The 19,969-nt window shown below is 36.2% G+C and overlaps 1 protein-coding gene across 4 annotated transcripts in view; it reads right to left on the bottom strand.

Annotated features, from left to right (window-relative positions):
- Positions 1 to 19,969, bottom strand: part of LOC120086114 (tetratricopeptide repeat protein SKI3) — a 37,752-nt gene that overhangs the window by 9,167 nt on the left and 8,616 nt on the right. For all 4 annotated transcript variants that reach the window (XM_039042559.1, XM_039042560.1, XM_039042561.1 and 1 more), the window contains 7 exons: positions 11,539 to 11,654; positions 11,321 to 11,378; positions 10,942 to 11,007; positions 10,640 to 10,852; positions 10,424 to 10,475; positions 9,942 to 10,315; positions 9,744 to 9,838 (listed from right to left, as the gene is read on the bottom strand). In XM_039042559.1, coding sequence (XP_038898487.1) covers positions 9,744 to 9,838; positions 9,942 to 10,315; positions 10,424 to 10,475; positions 10,640 to 10,852; positions 10,942 to 11,007; positions 11,321 to 11,378; positions 11,539 to 11,654 — 974 coding nt within the window. The remainder of the gene's footprint in view (positions 1 to 9,743; positions 9,839 to 9,941; positions 10,316 to 10,423; positions 10,476 to 10,639; positions 10,853 to 10,941; positions 11,008 to 11,320; positions 11,379 to 11,538; positions 11,655 to 19,969) is intronic.

Here is a 19,969-nt window from a genome sequence, read left to right as displayed (position 1 = left end):
ATTGAAGGGTTAATTTTCTTTAAGAATCATTTAAGGGCCAATCTTTTATTAATGTCTTTGAGACCTCTGGTGTTCCAGGATACAATCTTCATCTTTTCGAGAACAATTATCAATGCCAACCAAAGGTTAGTCCAATAATAAGTTGCATTCAGTGACTAAGCTCAGAAGGTGTGGTGGAAGGTCAGAAGGGGCTGAAGGAAGGGCTAGAAGGGCAGGGTTGGGGATTTTATTCTCGGCAGTAGGATCCTCCCCTGTTTGAAACAGGGTATTTAGGTCAGCAAGCATGGTTTCTTCCAGATTTGACTCATTTTGATCTTCTGAATTGCTAAGCCACTCGTTTTCCTCTGAACTAATACTAAAGGGGGAATCAGGAGGGCAATCTCTCTCACTGATTGAGTGAAGTTTAGGGGTGAAAAAAGAGGTTTCTTTTGGTGATGGTCCAATCGGGTTGTAAGGGGAAAGAGAAGATGGAAAATCTAACCTGGAATTAAAAGGCTGCTTTGGAGAAGAGGGGATTTTGGCTTTTTGGGGCTTGGAGGAGGCTGAGCTAATGGTGAGTCCGAGGCTTTTCGGATGTTCCCTCAGGTGCTTTCTTCTGATAAGAGTCGTTGGAAGGTTTTGAAGAGGCAGGAGGGGTAACGGGCCTGGTTAGCCTTTTCTGGTTTGTTTTGCGTAGTTAAGGGCGGGTTTAATGTTTAGGAGAGGAAAGGGAGCTTGGGGAAAGCAGAGATAGAGGAGGAAGATGCCTTGTTAGGCAGGGGAGAGCAGGGTAGGAGGAAGGACCGACTGTTTGAGGTGGAAAAGGCAGGGAGGTCGATTGGTCTGGAAAAACAGGGAAGGAGGCAGGGAGAGGAATGAGATAGAGAGCAGGAAGAGGAAAACTGATGGAGCTGTGTTTCAGGCTTGGCTATGATACATGTTCGATCGAGGAGGAGACTGAGTGAAGCACTACATTGCAGGGGACACAATTTTGCTTTCTTTTCTCTTTATTAGCATTGGTGGCTCAACTTCCTTTCTCTTCATCTTATGGCAGCAATGAATGATAATATCTATCGTGGAGACAAAGGAGCCTTATCTGAAACAGCAAATAAGCAGGGACTTTTGTCGTTTCTTATATGCCAATGATGGCTTTAATGACTGCGGCTGTGGGGACTTTTCAGCTTCCATATTTAAGTGATTTACTTCGGCACGCCTCATTAAAAAGCAAGATGGCTTTCGACTTCCCTTATTTCTCCATTTCCATGAGTTGAGGTTTGTGACTTTTCAACTCCCTTATTACTCCCAGATTGAAGAATGAATTTTGTGGCTTTTGGATTGCATTCAACTTTTCTGCTTTTGCTCCTTTAGCATCGTGAGAACTTAGGCTTAATTTATTGTACAATAGGAAACCAATTGGAATAATCGATTAAATAAAGGGATGAGGCATCTTCATCTTGAGTATCAAAATATTTATCAGCTGATTTCGGGTTTTTCGATTTGCTTCATGGGAAACCCGAAAACCGGCCGAATTTCATCGGTTTTTCAAATAGAAAAATCGTAACTACCAAGCCGAACCAATTACAAACTGAACTGACATCGGTTGCGATCAATTTGAGCGGTTTTTTTGGTTTCGATTTTTTACCTTGCATCCCTAACTACCACCAGTCACAAGAGGACCGAAAAAATGAAAGGTTATGCTCGTAGTCAAATGAAAGACCGAAAAAATGAAAGGTTCAAATGAAAGGCCGAAAAAATCTTGGCGATGCCAATCACAAGAGGGAGCTTTGAGTGTTGTGCTCGTTGCCAAACAACCCACATATATTTAGAGGGAACCCTTTAAAATTCAAACAAAGGAAGGAGATTAAAGAACCATCAAGAATGGATTTTTCACAACCCAAAAAGAACATTCAAGGCTCGAAATTACACTTTTGGTTATGAAACACGACCAAGAAAGGTTGATTCCTATTGAAGAAAATCAAAGAATCAATCCTATACCTATTATGAGGTGGAAACATACTAAAAAATCCAACAAAATAATTATTTTGATCATATATCATTGGAGAATATAAAGAAATAACAAAAGAACTCCAATATTCATTGAGAAAAATGTGTCAAATTATAGATCAATTATCAATTCATTTGCAAGAGTTCAAGAAAGGATTAATTCCATATACTTAAGTAAAACAAAGGAACTGCAATTGAAAATTTTTCAAATAGAAAATTTTGAAGATAAAATAGGAGAAAATCCCATTAAGACTCATATAGTTAAACGATGTGATTGGACCAAAAATCATGCGAACGAAGTAGAAGAAAAAGAAGAATTTGAAGATATAGATTCGGAAGTAGTCCCGAGTGAAGAAGAAAAATCCAACAAAGAAGATGGAAAAGAGGCATTGAACATTGAAACTCTAAACATCGAGGCGGAAATTAAAAAAAAAAAAAATCGAGCAAGACTGACACACTGATAGCATTGGAAATTGATTACCACAACGTCAAAGAACTTGAAGCGAATGATGAAGAAGATGGATTCTTGAAGGGTTCTCTTTGAAAGCTAATTCTTTTTTTATTGGTCTTATGATTACGGTTTTGAATGAGCTTGATAGAAACATCTTTTTTGGGATTATGGCCGATGGAAAAGTTCATCTCTTGGTGGAAATGTTGGATTTTGTCTTGGATTTACTTCTTTTAATCAAAATATTTTTTTTCAAAATGTAGGAGGTTGATTTGGTCATATGTCATTGAATGAGTTTATTTTATTGCTTGTTTGCTTCATTTTTCTTTTAAATTCTTTTTGGAGAGGTAGAATGATGTAGGAAGAATGAAATTAATTGGATAATGTTCTAGGTTAATTCCTTTTTACCCCATTTGTAATAAACTATATAAATAGGAGTGTTTCCCCTCTTTGTAATAAACTACATAAATACAAGTCGTTCGAAACACATTTTCATTCTAATAAAGATTCACAATCTTGATTCTTGGAGAACTACTCCTTGAGGCTAATTAATTGGATAATGTAGAAAGAATGAAATTAATTGGATAATGTTCTAGGCTAATTCCCCTTTTACCCATGTGTAATAAACTATATAAATAGAAGTCCTTCCCCTCTTTGTAATAAACTACATAAATAGGAGTTTTTCCCCTCTCGTAAGAAACACATTTTCATTCTAATAAAGATTCACAATCTTGATTCTTGGTGAACTACTCCTTGAAGCTAATTAGGCTACATCAAGAATGGCTTTAGATAGAAGATATGGAAAATAAGTTGGTTTTCGCTTCTTTTATCTCATCTTTGTTGCCGTTGAAATTTTGCAATATCCTTTAAACTTTGTGTTTTTTAGAACAAGATAGAATGGAAAATGGAACCGTTCATTTACAGAAAAGGGGATATCTTCAAAATGGTCTATATGATGTGTTGTGTGGCCCAAGTAAGGGAGAATAAAGATGATCCAAGTTTCTGCTGGAGATCTTAAAAAAGGATAGCTAACTTTTTGAGTCATGTTAAGAGACTTCCTATGAGAATAGTCACTTGTTTTGTAGTGGACGGGGGAAGTTCTACTGCAGATGTGTGATGTTAATAGGGAGACATGAGGATGCTGTAAAGTAACTCAAAGTCTGAAGGAACAATTATAGAGATTATAGATCCAGATATCTATGACTTGTAAATCTACAGATAATAATTTAGAAATGCCTAGATCATATTGGGTGAGAGAAGAAACTGAAATGGTAGATTTAGACTGGAATTGAATTATGCTGATCTCTAAATTGAAGGCTAAAGATGATTGGAAGGAAATCAACCAGACTTTAGAAAATCATTTTGAAGTTACATCTTTTACTAACTCATCCATGGTGGATAGCTTTGGGTCAAATGAAAGACAGGTGTTTTTTATGTGGACTTGGACCAAATGGGAAATGCCTGTCCTTATGTCATTCTAATTTAAAATTAGCAAAATGGTTGGATGAGAAGCATAGGAAACCGGAATTTATCATTAGTTATGAGGGTGGATCAATACTATAAACTTACGTTTGGAATGTATATAAGAAATAATTTCATTGATGTATAACATTTATAAAGGAAAAATAAACGAAGAGTTATAATAGACATCCCCAATTGGACAAAAGGACAAAAGAGGAGAAATGTTATAGAGGAAAAAAGGAGAATCCAATTTACACCAAGAGAAAGCAAGGGAAAGAACAATATCAGAAAAGATGGGATAGGTGTTTTCCTTTGATTCAAAGATCTAATGATTTCTTTTAATCCAAATCGACCATAGAAAAGCCTGAAGAAAACTTGTCCAAAGGATAGCAACTCCATGAAGGGATCGCCCAAATAGAGTAAGAAGAATGTAGGGGACCCTTGGGGAAGATCACCATTTAATTGAAAGTTGTACTCTATGAAGCATAAATACTTCAAATTTAATCGATATCAAATATGTATTTTGATGTAATGTCTTTTAGTCAAGATTGATTCTTTTCGTATTCTTTGAGAGTTCTTGCATTCTTCTACAAAGACACTCTTGATTAGTTGGGTAATATAATTAAATTCGTCTTCATCTATCAACTTAAACTTTTGGGTCAATCGGTGATTTAAGATCCTTAACCCCACTCAACACCCATTCAAAGGGATGAGGGCCAAACTCGCAAAAATCCTCATAAAGAATCATTCAAGGGGAAACTGCCAAAGCCATCTAGCCAACAAGGCTTTCTTCCTAATCCTTAAGTTCCAAATAATCTCATGCCATAAATATAATGTTTAAATTTCAAGCTTTATTGTTTAATGACCAAACATAATGAATATCTTTTGAATTGAACCTTTAGGTCATACATATAGATACTTCCATAAGTAATTATGCCGCTCTCTACTAGGAAAGTTGAGGAAGTTCTATTTAAAATCAATTTCTCCATGTGGAACTAACCATAATTGGAACTTTTCAATTGAATTTATTTTATTTTTTATTTTTTAATAAGAAAAACTAAAAGGGAGATAATTCCTCGCGGAAAACCGATCCCATAAAATTAAACAAAGAAAAGGAGAGTGGGAACAGGGATAGGGAAGCCATGACCGGCCCCACCTTGCCTCGTCCCATGAACATCTCTATGCACTCTCACATTACACCACCCTTCAAAGACTCTGTTCTCAAGGTGTGCTTTACAAAATATAATCACAACAAAGGGTAACAATCAATTTCATAACAATTATTATTGTTTTGTCTATTACCTTCTAGCCACTTTGGAACATAGCCTCTCACATACAGTAGCAGTTATGAAGCATGGGCACTTCATATTAGAGGTGGTATCGGCGTCGGACACCTATCGGACACGGATTCATCCGGACACGCCATGGACACGTGTTATAATTATTTATTTATTTATTAAATTTTGGACACGTTGGGACACATTAAGACACTTCACGGATATGCTGAAAAAGAACTAAAGGAGATAATTGTTTGAAGTTTGAGCCCAAATTTAAAGCCCATTAACTTTCTTTTTAAAAAAAATATAAAAATATCATAAAACCTAAAGTCTAAATATAATATATAAACTTTTCAACTCCCAGCCTTGTCATGCACGTCAAGTATAAAGGATTCAAGTATGCATTATTCTTTTTAGCTATTGCCTATTGCCATTTACCCATCCAACTTCAAATGTTCTATTTATTTTATGCTAAATTTACACATTCTAAAAAAGGTAATTTCAAAAAATAGGTATCCCCAATGTGTCGGTGTCCTAGTATTTTAGAAATTTACGTATTACTGTGTCCTGTCATATCTGTGTGCGTGTCTCATGTCCGTGCCCGTGCTTCTTAAGGTAACAGATTAGCATACGTTGGACAACGTCAAGAAGTAACCAATGTTGTCAGAAGCAATGTTGCACAAGAGATGAGAAAGCTTGTCGCGGCATCAACCTAGTGGACAACAAAAAAAAGTGGTGGTCATATATATGATTGACAATGGTAGACTTGTAACAGATGGTGTTAATGGTCAGTGGCGTGCTTATGGTGGCAATGGCAAAGGGCATAAACTTGCTCAATGGAGATGGCCGTGGAGCAAAACATAAGGCGACTAGGGTTAGTTCCTTCCCATGGGTTTGGTATGGTGGTGCCATGGCTAATCAAGTTCTAAGGTTTAAAGCAAATAACATCTCTATCCAAAACCCATCTTGTCATACAACATTGTTTTCTATTTTCTAAGTATGCAAAAGACTAGCCTCATCCAAGATGTCTAAAATCAGCCCAACTTAACAAGGCCCCACCTAGAAAGCTCTCATGATCATGTCCCCTTCTAGAACCATTTAATTTCACGTGATTAGAGTTGAGGTCATCAACCAATCGACTTTCTAGCTATCTCATTCCTTTCGTGATTCCTTGATTCGTTACTTGTCTGGGTATGAAAGTTGCATTGTACCTTATCCAAAGCTTCATCTCCGGTCACACGCAATCATCGTCGGTAATGGCATCCAAAAAGTTTCTTCATGGGTGTCCACCAATCTGTCCATCATCTCTTCACAACACTTGTGGTAGCACCTACCTCGAATTTGTAGGTTCGTCAACTTTTTCAAACGGCTTCTCCCTTGAAATTTCGACTCCATCACCTCGAACATAATTCTCGCCCAGTTGTGCATGGTTTACGAACTGCACCAGAAGCCAGGTCAATCCCCCTCAATTGCTTCTTTCTAACCTCATTCTTTCTTGAGTGTCACACTAGCCTCAATTTCCAACCTTGAAAGTGTGTTCATTTCCAACACGTATCAGCCATTTGGATGTTCCTTTACTTGTTGTACACGTATCGAACACTTATAGTGCAACAAATGCACTAGACATATGAGGTAAGAAGAATGGGGTTAATTGGATAATTGGGTAATGTTCTAGATTACTTTTCTTTTTACCCCCACTTACAATAAAACTCTATAAATAAGATTCTTCCCCTCTTGAATAAAACAATCATTAATACTTTAATAAAAGATACAGAAGATGGATTCTTGGAAGATTATCCCTCGAGAATTCTTAGGCTACATCAATTTGGTATCAAAGCAACAGTCTGGGCCAACGTTGACTGTTGTCGGTGGAAGACTGGGAAACTCTTGGTGATGCCGATCACGAGAGGGAGCTTTGAGTGTTGTGCTCCTTGTCAAACAAACCACATATATTTTAGGGGAACCCTTCAAAATTCAAGTTACAAAGAGGAAAATTAAAGACTCATCAAGAGTGGATTTTTACCACCCAAGAAGAATGTTCAAGGCCTGAAATTACTTTTGGTTATGAAACGACCAAGAAAGACTGGTTCCTATTCAAGAAAACCAAAGAATCAGTCTTTGAGATGGAAACATACTCAAGAACCCAACAAAATGACTACTTTGATCCTATACGATAGGAGAACATAAATAAAATAGCAAAAGAACTCCAATATTCATTGGGAAAAATATGTCAAAGTATAGATCACTTATCAATTCATTTGTAAGAGTTCAAGAACGGATTGATTCCATATACCGAAGAAAAAACAAATGAATCAGAGTTAACTTTTCAAATAGAAACTTTTGAAGATAAAATTGGAGAACATCTTGTTGTGACTTGTATAGTTAACAAGATGATAGGCCAAAAATGATGCAAACGAAGTAGAAGAACAAGAAGAATTTGAAAATGTTGATTCGAAAGCAGTATCGAGTGGAGAAATCCAACAGAGACGATGGAAAAGAGGTATCGAACATTGAAACTCTAAATGTCGAGGCGGAAATAACAAAATCGAGCAAGAACAACCCACTAATTGCGTTGGGAATCGATTACCACAACATCAAAAAATTTGAAGCAAATGATGAAAAAGATGTGATTCTTGAAGGGTTCTCTTCGGAAACTAATTCTTTTTTGTAATTAGACCTATGATTACGGTTTTGAATGAGCTTGATGGAAACGTCTTTTTTGGGTTTATGGCCAATGGAAAAGTTCGTCTTTCGGTGGCAATATTGGACTTTGTCTCCAATTTACTTCTTTAATCAAAATATTTTTGTTCAAGATGTAGGAAGTTGGTTTGGTCATACTCTGTTGAACGAGTTTATTTTATTCCTTGATTGTTTCATCTTGAAGATTATTCTTTGAGAATACTTAGACTACATCAACATACATAGAACACTTGCTAAGTAGACTAAAAAGACACATATATGACAATAATAATAAATTTTGAGTGTAAAATAAATCAAACTAATTTTTAAGCACATAAATGCATCAACCCACTTACTTTGAATTTTTTCTAGTATGAAAATGATATATATACTTTTAAAAATGTATATTTTAATAAATGTGTCCTAGATTTTTCAAAAATGGTCATCGTGTCCGTATCGTATCCATGTATTGTATCTATATCCATGCTTTTCAATTTTTTTTTTGTTCTTTTTCCATTCATTGCTTATTAGAGGAGATCCAACTAAAGAAAGGTGCCCAACTATACAAACTAATAACTAAGGTATAGTTGCAAAAGATCTTTGAAATCAAAGCCCAAAGGAAAACAAAAAATATAACAAGAGACTAAACATCACTAGGATCCCTCTCCAACACTCAAACATCTGTTATTTCGCTCTCCCCAAAAATCCCACATAAGAGCATACACCCCAGAAGCCATAAAAAATGACCTTTCTCACAGCAGCATAGATGGAGAAACTCCCCGATCGTGTCACTAATGTCCTTGTGTTAAGCTAGCAAGAACTCAAAAGTATAGAAGAAATAAGCCCAAACAAGTCTAGCAAACTCATATCTCCAAAAATGTGATCCAGGCTTTCCTCTACCTTCAAATAGAGAAAACAACAAAACAACCCAACTAACGAGGGCATCCTCCTCGAAAGTCGACCCAAATCATTGGCTTTTTCATGTAAAACTTGTCAGGTAAAGAACTTTGTTGTCCTAGAGACTTTAATCCTTCAAAGAGCGGAAAAGAAAAAATGACTAACTAGTGGGAGAAGGGTCCAATAAATAATGAAAGAAGTATTTACAAGAAAATCCCTTCAAAGGGGTGGGGACTCCAAACGCGAACACTCTTTCTTATTGAAACAACTTTCATTGAGAAAAAATTAAAGAATACACGGATTTTGTTTTGTTTTTGTTTTAGTTGGAAGGGAACCATTGGCTTGTGGGCTGTGATATGGCCTTTGATTGTATTGCTGTCTGCTTTTTAGTTCTTTTTGGGAATGATGAGGGTGCTAAGGGCATGTCAACCTAGTTGAGATGCCCGGGTGCACCTGCTGATCCTTAGGGTAGATTTCTTGGTATCACTTTAAGCATTAGTCTCATTTCATTACCTTAATGAAGAGGCTTGTTTCTTGTTTCAAAAAAATATATCAATTTGTTAAGATATCCTAACATGAAACACAATATAAAAAATAAATAAATAAATGAAAAAGAAAGGCACACAAACACAAGGAAAGAACTATACTGATACTGCAATATCAGGAGAAACTACAATATAAATTGCCTTTCAAGAGGGTCGTGTCTTTCAAAAGTCCTCGACGGGATAATACCAAAATCTCCTCTAAGGTGCCAACTCCCCTTATTTATAACAAAAACACTACTATCTAAATTACCATACCCTTGCTACTGTCCTAATATTTCCAATATATTTCTTACTAGCGCTCTCACATTCATTTCTTTGTATTTTTTTTTTTTTTTTTGTGGTTCATTCTCGTTCTTCCTCTTAGAGGTTTGTATTTTTTTTAGTATGTTTCATCAATGAAAAATGAGGACAAGGATAATTGTGAACAATGATCTTCATTATAAAAAGATCTACCTGATCAAACTACTGTTGGGGTATGCATGGAGAGCTTTTCTAAGATGCATCACTCCATTGAGGAATCCCAGGCAGTTATTTGTTTGATATTTGATCTGTTCAGCCAAAAAGGATCGTATCTAAGTCACTGTGTTAACACATGCACAATAGCAGAAAATGAAAGAGACTCGGGTTCCAACAGCGAGAACTGATGCCAACCAGCTTAGAAAGAGCAATCAAAACGTGCATTCTAGTAATATCTTCATGAGATTGGAGACTGGAACGGCTGCTTAAAACAATGGACTCAAGCCGATCACAACGATCAAGGGCATGGACAGCAGCCACTACAAAGCTCATTTTTGAACTCTGGAAAAAATTGGTTGGCATCTTCATGATACTGTTAATTGCGGAATCCAATCCAGATATTGAACACAACAGTCTGCATATGAAACCAACAGAAGCAGCAGCACGTGTGCTTTCCATGGTAGAAATGCCAGAAGCAAGTGTTCTCACAGTGCTAAGGGCCTGGTCATTCTTTCCTAGTTTCCACAGAGAGAAAGCATAAACCTGCAAACCTTCAATGTCGAGCATGCCTGGAATCATCCAAAACTTCAAACCTCAGACACTAATTTGTTGATTTCTCACTTCTATAACAATAAACATAAAAAAGTTAGCTTCAATAAGTAAGGCAAAATCACAACCTTCTTTACTCAAATTTTCACATTCCTGCAAAGCTTCAAAGAAATTTCCTACCTGCACAAAAGAAATAGCAGTTTTCAGATAGAAATTTTTTCCATCTATTAATTAATGTTAGGCACTTCTCCATCTCCAAGAATTACATAGAGAAAACTAGTAGGGTTTTAGGTTTCATGGTACACACAGCCGTAGAGGTCCAACAAAAATTTAGTAAACTTCACCATGCACAGTGATCTGGCTAAGTTGATCGATATGTCTCTGACATGAGACCTTGGAACTCTATCTGAGAAATGGCTAATTGTGAGGTATGCTAAACGATAAGCAGCAACAGCAGACTGATAATCTAATTGTGCCTCAAAAGCTAGTCCATTTAGATTATAGGATTCAGGGTAACAAGGGGCAAGTTGAACGGCCTGACGTATGGCTCCAAACACCTGAACATAAAAGAAAAATCCATAGGCCACTCTGAAGATAAAAAGGATTGTCAAGTAAAATTTCGTCCATAACTTGACAATAATCAGACCTGTGGAGATGAAAGATGGCCTGCCTGCAAAGAAAGCTTGGCAAGACCAATTTGGAATTCCGCCACCTACAAGGATATTGTTTTTACCTTTTAGAGTAGGCAAACATGAAGAGCCAACAGCTGCACAACAGTCGGGAAAAAAAAATCTAAAAAATGAATGTTAAAAAGAATAGTCCATTCTTCCTTACTTTTTTCTTTTTTTTTTTTTTTTTTTAAACGAAAAATCCTGGGAAGCAACCAAGCATTTAAGATTAATTAATTAATAATTAAACAGAGTACTTGATCTCATTTATCTTAAAACAGAATCAATTTGAGCAAATCCTTTCAACTGCATCGGTTCCAGTGCTACTATATTGATGATCTTAAAGAGAAAAGTTACGGGTAGTATTTGTGCAGCTCTTAAACAGCTCTCAAATGCTTCATCCGATGTGGACTCCCTGTCAAGTAAAAATCTCTTAGGTAAAAGGGTGATATGCGATTCACTAAATGCATCCAGTAAAACACTCTTAATCCCCCCACCCCCAAAAACAAAAAAAATACACAACAAATATTTTCTCCATGATGAAAAACACCTCAAAAAGAACATTTATATATCACCTAATGTTCAAATCAGCCGACATGCCAGCCCAGGGTAACGCTAGAGAAGGGTCTATACTTCTGGCATAATCAAAAGCCTGTCTTGCCAATTGCTTCTCGCCCCTATTCCAGTATAACTGTAAAGAAACGTAGGAAACATCCAAGTTCAGGAACATCAAAATATTCTTGATCATTAAATCAAGTATGAAGTACATGTACCAACCAAACGGTTTCTGACCACATCCAATTCTCTCAACCTCGACAAACATCCAATTCACAAAGATCGAGCCCCCAACAAAGATTGTTACCAGAATTACCACTTGCCACAAATATAAAAATACATTCAAAAAAATAATTTTAAAAATGGTGTGCCCAACTGACTTCGCTAGCAGACTAGATGTGCCAACCAGCACGTCTATGAACGACTTCCATAAAATAAAGGAGATCCTATTATCAAAAATATTTTATTTTGAAATATTTTTTATGATCTTTTTTCCTTCCTTCTTTCTTTCCTATTTGGGATAGGAAATAGAACTCAATTTAAAAATAAATGAATCTATAATCTGTAATCTATGCTACATATAAAAAGGCCTATATGGGAGAAAATCTCTCTCCTCATTTTGACCATTTTTAAAAATAAATTGATCATATGATCATTTGATTTTTACTTAAATTATTCTTTTTCATTTTCATGTATATTATTCTTTTTTCTCTTTCATTTATTACTCTCTCTCCTTCCACTACCCCTCTCTCTCTATATCTCTCTCTCTCTTAAAATACCACTCACCCCACGCTACCAAAATTCCACTTATCTCTCTATTATTTCTCTTTCTCTCTCACTCATCCATTCACATTCATCTATCTTAACCTTCCATCTCCCACATATTCACATTTCCCCTCATTACCAACCCTTCGAATTATTTTGATTGTAGCTTCTCCTTGGCATGTTGGCAGAAGCTTCTTGATACTTTCCATATTCAGTAGGTGTTAGTAGCTTCAAGGAGAATGTTGTCCAAATTTTGGGAAAGCTTATTTACTTTGGGCAAATACGGCGAAGACTTTGCTTGTGAAATTTGGTTCGAAAGGAACCAAAGAGTTCTCCATGAAAAGTCCTTATCGTGAATTAATCGCCTTTTTTTCGAAGAACAATTGAACTCTTTGAATGGTGCTTCGGCCAAAGGGTTAATTGGGAAGAATCAGCCGTATGTGGGATTAATATAGATGAAAACAAGGTTCGCTCGGTTGCTTCCATGCTGAATTGTAAAGTTGAGAAATTACCAATGATGTATCTTGGTTTACCTTTAGAAGGATATTCCAAGAAGACATCATTTTGGCAGCCTATCATCGATAATGTCCAAGGAAAATTAGACAAATGGAAAGGTACCTTTCCCAGGAGGCAGAATCACACCATGTAATTCAGTGCTACCCAATCTTCCCACTTACTACATTCCACCTTTTTAATGCCGGAAAAGGTAATTTCAACTTTAGAAAGATCCATGAGAAAAATTTTTGGGGAAGGGCATAAAGGGGGCAAGTTGAATCACTTGGTAAAATGGGAGAAGAGTTATTAAAGATCAAAAGGATGGGGGCCTCGGCTTGGGTAGCTTGAAAACCAGAAACTTTGCTTTGCTTTCTAAATGGGCCTGGCACTCTCTTTTTCCAAGTCATTTTCAAGCTTTTCGGTGCAAGATATTTGTTTAAATTGGAGAGCTTTCATCTTCATAGATTAGATTCAATTTTCGTCCTCATCTAGATCATGAGTTCATTCTATACTTTATTATGTATCTTCTTATGTTGAGCACTGACTTTTTTCAATATTTCAATATTGAGATATGATGAGGGCACTATGGGTGTGTCGACCTAGTTGAGATATCCGAGTGCGTCTACTAATCCAATTGTCTTCTAGTTTACATGGATTAAGAGTTTTGTTTTCATATCAAAAAACAAAAAATCCTCCCACCCACAAATCTTTTGGTATAAAATATCATTCTCTTCTTTCATTCCGTTAGGAACCAAGGTAGTATGGGTTACCTTTATCCCACATCGATTAGAATGGGATAACCAACGTGGTACTCAAGTGGCTTGACTCTCTCACCTCTATAGCTGACTTTTGGGCTATGATTCTCCAAGGTGTTTAAGTACCTAACAATAGTATCGGAGCCGATTGTCAACATTCCAGAGAGAAGCACTGGCATAGGGTTCTAACCAAGTGTTTACGAGTGAAGTACTGTCGGTCTAGCCATCGGGACATCGGCTTTCCAAGGATGGGGTATTGTCAGGAACAAAGGTAGTAAGACCTACCTTTATCCCACATCGGTTAGAATGGGATGGCCAATGTGGTACTGAAGTGGCTTGGCTCTCTTACCTCAATTGTTGGCTTTGGGATATGGTTCTCCAAGGTATTTAAGTACCTATCACATTCATGCTCACAAAGTCATGACACACAACAAAAAGTTGGGAGGTGAAAAAGAAATCACATCCTTCTATTCTTCTAAGTTTTCATTTTTGTTGTATCTATTTTTCTATATATATGCTAGTGTGTATTTTGTTTCTTTACGTAGAGATGTAAAGAAGTGAAATGCAAGATCGAAACTCCTCAAATATTTGAGGTAATTTCTTAATTTATTTTCTTCTTCTTTCTCTTCATTGTCTCGCCTATATTTTTCTTATAGATGTGATTGTGTGGTTTTTCTTATTTCATTTTTTTAATAGGGGAATGAAGATAGGAATTCACCTACAAAAACTTAGTACTTCAACATCCACCACAATAACATCTTATTTAAAATCACACATGGGCTTCATTGTTGGACAATTTCTTGATGACCACCGACCATGATGATGTTAATTACAACATTTAAAATTTTAATTAAAATATATTTATTATCCATATATTTATTTTTTAAAAATTATATGAACAACTTCGACATGTGTAATTTTTTGTTCATTTTTATAATGAATTAATTGTGTATTTTAGACCAATGTTACAAGTCATAGTTAAATAAAGAATTCAAAGTTTTTATATATGTTAATATAAATAATAAAAATAAAATATTAACAAATAAGTTTTATATGCTAAATCTGAAGAACTAAAATACCCCTTTACAATTTGAAATATTATAAAAGAACTAAATAAAACCAATTTGCAAGTTCAAATGATAAAAATAAAATGCTTACAATTTTGTGGACAAAAAAAATTAAATATAGAACCGTCTCACTTCCCACATTTATACTGCTTCTTCACCAAACTTACATCTCAACCAATTCTCTTTCTCCGACCATACCATGAATCGTTCACATCTTCCCCAAGGCATCATCTTTGACTATAGAAGCATTAATTGACAACGATCTTTTCTTGGAGCTCCAGCCTCCATCGCCTTGAAATTGTTCCCAACCCTTTCAAAGATATTCACACATTGAAGGTTTATCAACTGATTTGTCCTAAATTGTGGCCTTCTCTATCTTTGTAGTCTTTCTTCTCTGCTTTTGTGCACACTTCTTTGTTTCTATATCTCGTTCTTTATTTTCTTCTCGATCAACTTCAAACTATTTGTTTTTCACCTTTTCTGCTTCGCCAAATTTCCCTTCATTCTGCCTTTTGATAGACTGTCTCATTTTCCATTTCTATTTCTATAATTTCTTTTATCTTTCCAGTTGTTGTATCTTGAAAAGATTGGGATAATGTTTTCGTTTTCTTATTCCATCTCTCCTCCCCCATTGGCCCATCAACTCATCTCAACTTTCACTACACTCTTCACTATTTCTTCACGTAAACTCTCCAATATTTTTTCACGAAAAATCTCATCAAACTCCATGGCCAAGATCGAATTGCTCTTATATCAAATTGATAGAACCCAATTATATTGAAACATAAACAATAATCAAACTACAAGATAAACAAATTAATTTGCGGTACTTGGACCCTCCTTTTTTTGAGATCATTGAATTAATGCTTAACTTCTTCAATCCTTACCCCCTCTATTTATAACCAAAATACCCTAACAACTATTCTATCCATTAATTACTAATATAGCTTCCATAACATTTCTATCTTTCTTTTCTTTGTCGTTGCCCTCCCTCTTAAGCTAGGTTTTGCATCATTTTAAAAGACGCGTCAAAAAAAGAAAGATTACACGATGAAGGTGGATCTTCCTAGCTTTGATGGCAAAATGGATGTAGAAGCTTTCTTAGATTGGATCAAGAAGGTTGAAATTTTTTTCGAATACGCCAATACCCCCAAAGATAAGAAAAAGGTAAAATTGATTGCATTTTAGTTTCAAAGAGGAGCTTCAGCTTGGTGGGATCTACTTCAAACCAACTAGAGGTATTATCACAAGGCACCAATCAAGTCTTGGCCCAAACTTCTAAGACTTGTGAAGAAAAGATTCCTCCCCCTCAACTATCAATCACTCTTGTACAATCAATACCAATTTTGTAGGCAAGGGGACCAATCTATTCTTGATTACACTGAAGAATTTCACCGATTGGGGGCTAGAAACAATCTTCCCGAAATCGAGCAACAACTTATCTCAAGATTCATCCTTGGCTTATGAGAAGATATTAATTAAAGAAGTTCTCAAGTTACATCCAGTAGCCTATTTGCCTGACACCATTACCTTAGCCGCCACCATTGAGGAAAGTCAGGAGGCAAAACACCTAAAAACATACCAAAGAAGACAGAATTGGGAGCAGCAACAACCGTCCTTTTGTAGAGCAGAGCAATCTAAAACAACCGATCAAGCTTCTTCTTTGAGTCAACAAGCCAAGAAAGCTGACACTATCCAAGCAATCGAAGCCTAAGCCTGCTGAGACCACCTCAAACAGGAAGAATGTGAATCCTTACAATCGACTAACTCCAAGAAAGTGTTCCCGTTGTGGACAACAAGGACAATTCTCGAATGTGTACTCAACGAAGGACTGTAGCCATCCAAGAAAAAGATGATTTTATAGGGGATGATTGTGCGGATGACAAAGACATTGAACCAAACGATGGAGATCAATTATCTTGTGTTCTTCAACGCGTTCTCCTCACACCTAAGTCTGAAAACCACCCCAATGCCATTTTCTATTTCGCACTCGTTGCACCATCAATGGTCAGCTGCGTCGAGTAATTATTGACGGTGGAAGAAGTGAAAACATCGTGTCAAAAAAGTTGACCAATGCTCTTAATCTAAAGGCTGAGGCTCATCCAAATCCTTATAAGGTCAACTGGATCAAAAAAGGGGGAGAGGCAACAATTCAATAAACTTGCACAGTCTCTATCTCAATAGGTAACATTTACCAAGATCAAATCACTTGTGACGTCTTAGAAATGGACGTCAATCGCTTTTGGGCAGGCCGTGGCAGTATGACAACAATACTCTTCACAATGGTCGCGACAATACCTACGAATTTACGTGGATGGGCAAGAAAGTGGTCCTCCTCCCTCTAGCTAAGTATGAAAACAACAAAAAACTATCTTCTAATCCTAAAAAACCACTTTTTTTCCTGACTGCTGGTAAAGATTTCATACAAAAAAATAATATGAATCCAATAGCTTTCATAGTTAATCAAGATACTTTTGATACCCCATCGCTTCCACTCTAGATCCTCGAATTTTCCAGCTTTTAAAAGACTTTCCTACTCTAATAGAAGAACCTAAATCCCTCCCTCCCCCTCAAAATATACATCACCACATAGATCTTATTCCTAGAAGTTTGTTACCAAATCTACCCCACTACAGAATGAGCCCCAAAGAGTATGCAGCCTTACATGAACAAATCCAAACTCTTTTAGATAAAGGCCACATACAACCAAGCCCTAGTCTGTGGGTCGTCCCTGCCCTTCTAGCACCAAAAAAGGACGGGTCTTGGAGACTTTGTGTTGACAGCCAGGCCATTAATAAAATAACAATCAAATATAGGTTCCCTATGCCCTGTTTGTCCGACCTATTGGATCAACTAAGAGGAGCCACACTTTTTTCCAAAATAGATCTTAAGAGCAGATACCACCAAACACGAATACGGCCAAATGATGAGTGGAAAACAACTTTTAAGACCCATTAGGTCCTATTCGCATGATTAGTTATGTCTTTTGGTCTCTCTAATGCACCAAGCACGTTTATGAGACTTATGAATCAAATTTTGTTACCTTTTTCGATTAAGTTTGTCGGATGACATCCTAATTTATAGTCCTAATTATAAGGCACACTTAGAACACCTACATTCTGTTTTTATACTGTTTTAAAGGAACATGTCTTATACATCAAACTTTAAAAAAATGCTCGTCTTCAAATTAAATTGTATTTTTTAGGCTTCTTAATAAGTTCACAAGGTATTAAAGTAGATCCTAGGAAAATCCAAGCTATCATTGATTGGCCACAACCTAAATCAATCAAAGAAATCCAAAGTTTTCTAGGCTTAGCATCATTTTACCAAAAATTTATCAGAAATTTCAGTACAATGCAACCCCATTAACTGCTTGTTTAAAAGCTAATACCCCCTTTACTCGGACTAATGATCAAACAAAATGCTTTTCTAAATTAAAAGAAGTTCTTAGTTCAATACCAGTTTTGGGTTTTCCAAACTTTAACAAACCTTTTGAAGTCACTGTAGATGCCTAAGGGATTGGAATAGGTGCTGTTTTAAGCCAAGACAAACACTCCGTACAATATTTTAGTGAAAAATTGAGCCCCTCCAGACAAAAAAGGTCTACTTATGAATAGGAACTCTATTCCCTTGTTAGGTCTCTTAAGCGGTGGGAACATTATCTCTTAGGCAGAGAATTTGTATTACTAACTGATCATTTTTCTTTTAAGTTTTTACATTCTCAAAAAGAAGGAAGCCGAATGCATGCCCGGTGGATTCAGTTACTCCAACATTTTGATTTCGTCATAAAACATGCACCAGGTAAGGTAAATAAAGTGGCAGACGCTCTGAGCAGAAAAGGTACACATCTAACCCTACTTCAAGGAGAAATCATAGCTTTTGACCATCTGCCTGAACTTTATGCCACTGATCTAGATTTTCAAAACATTTAGCAAGCATGTTCAAGTCATGTTCCAGCTAAAGATTTCCATATTTTTTATGGTTTCTTATTCAAAAATAAGACCTTATGCGTCCCACAAACGTCACTCCGCGAGTCCTTACTAAAAGAAGCACATGAAGGGGGCCTTGCAGGCCATTTTGGCCGAGATAAAACCATAGCATTACTCTCTTCAAAAAAATTCGGCCACAACTCAAAAGAGATGTTGCTAATTTTGTCAAAAGATGTTACATTTGCCAATCCTCGAAGGGATCAAGTTCTAACCAAGGACTCTACACCACATTACCTATACCCAATAACATTTGGGAAGACCTTTCCATGGACTTTGTCCTTGGTTTACCTAAAACCCAACAAGGGTATGACTCGGACCTAGTAATAGTGGGCTGCTTTAGCAAAATGGCACATTTTTTAGCTTGCAAAAAGACTAATGATGCATCAAATGTTTCTAATCTTTTTTTCAGGGAAATTGTTCCACTTCATGGAATATCCAAAAGCATAGTATCCAATAGATATGTCAAATTCATGAGTCATTTCCGGCGGTCTCTTTGGAAAAGATTTGGCACAAACCTCCTATTTAGCACAATGAGCCATCCACAAATTGATGGACAAACAGAGGTTACAAATCGGACCCTTCGTAACCTTCTAAGATGCTTAAGTGGGGACAAACCACGCCAATGGGACCTTTCCTTAGCTCAAGCCGAGCTTGCATTCAATAATATGGTCAACCGTTCAACAGGGAAGTGCCCATTTGAAATTGTTTATACTCATGTACCTAGATTAACATTAGACATCGCTAATATACCTATTTCTGTTGATCTCAATGTGGAGGCAAGCATAATGTCCAACCAGATAAAGAAAATTCATGAAGTTCATCAGCACCTCAAAACAAGCAATTCAACATACAAATCTAAAGAAGATGAATACAAACGAGCTGTAGAATTCCAGACTTCCTACAGGCTACCATTCCAAACTAACAGACAAGAAGATTGGACCATTTCCTATCCTAGAAAGACTTGCGCAAAACGCCTACAAGATTGATCTACCTCCCACAATGAAGATCAGCAATACATTCAACATAGCTGACATATTCCCTTATCACGCTCAAGACCAATTTCAACCAGCTGCTTAGGTCATTAAACTAACTTACTGAAGATAAAGATTCCCCCCTCCCCCATAGCACCTATTATATATAGTAACTATAGATTATTAATATTAAATTTAAAATTTCACATCAAAATTATTTTAAATTAATGAATATACATTAACACCAAAGACTAAAAGTGTACTTAGTGAAAAATTAAATGTTAACAGTATAAATTTTGAAACCTAGGGACCAAATTGAAATAAAACTCAAATGTCAAGGATAAAATTATAATATTTTAAAACTCATAGACTAAATTGAAATCAAACTTCAAAACTTAAAAGACTAAAA

The sequence above is a fragment of the Benincasa hispida genome, chromosome 9 (genome assembly GCF_009727055.1).
Source record: "Benincasa hispida cultivar B227 chromosome 9, ASM972705v1, whole genome shotgun sequence".
Lineage (NCBI taxonomy): Eukaryota > Viridiplantae > Streptophyta > Magnoliopsida > Cucurbitales > Cucurbitaceae > Benincasa > Benincasa hispida.
Note: the sequence above shows the minus strand (reverse complement) of the source record. Positions and strands in the feature narration are given on the sequence as shown.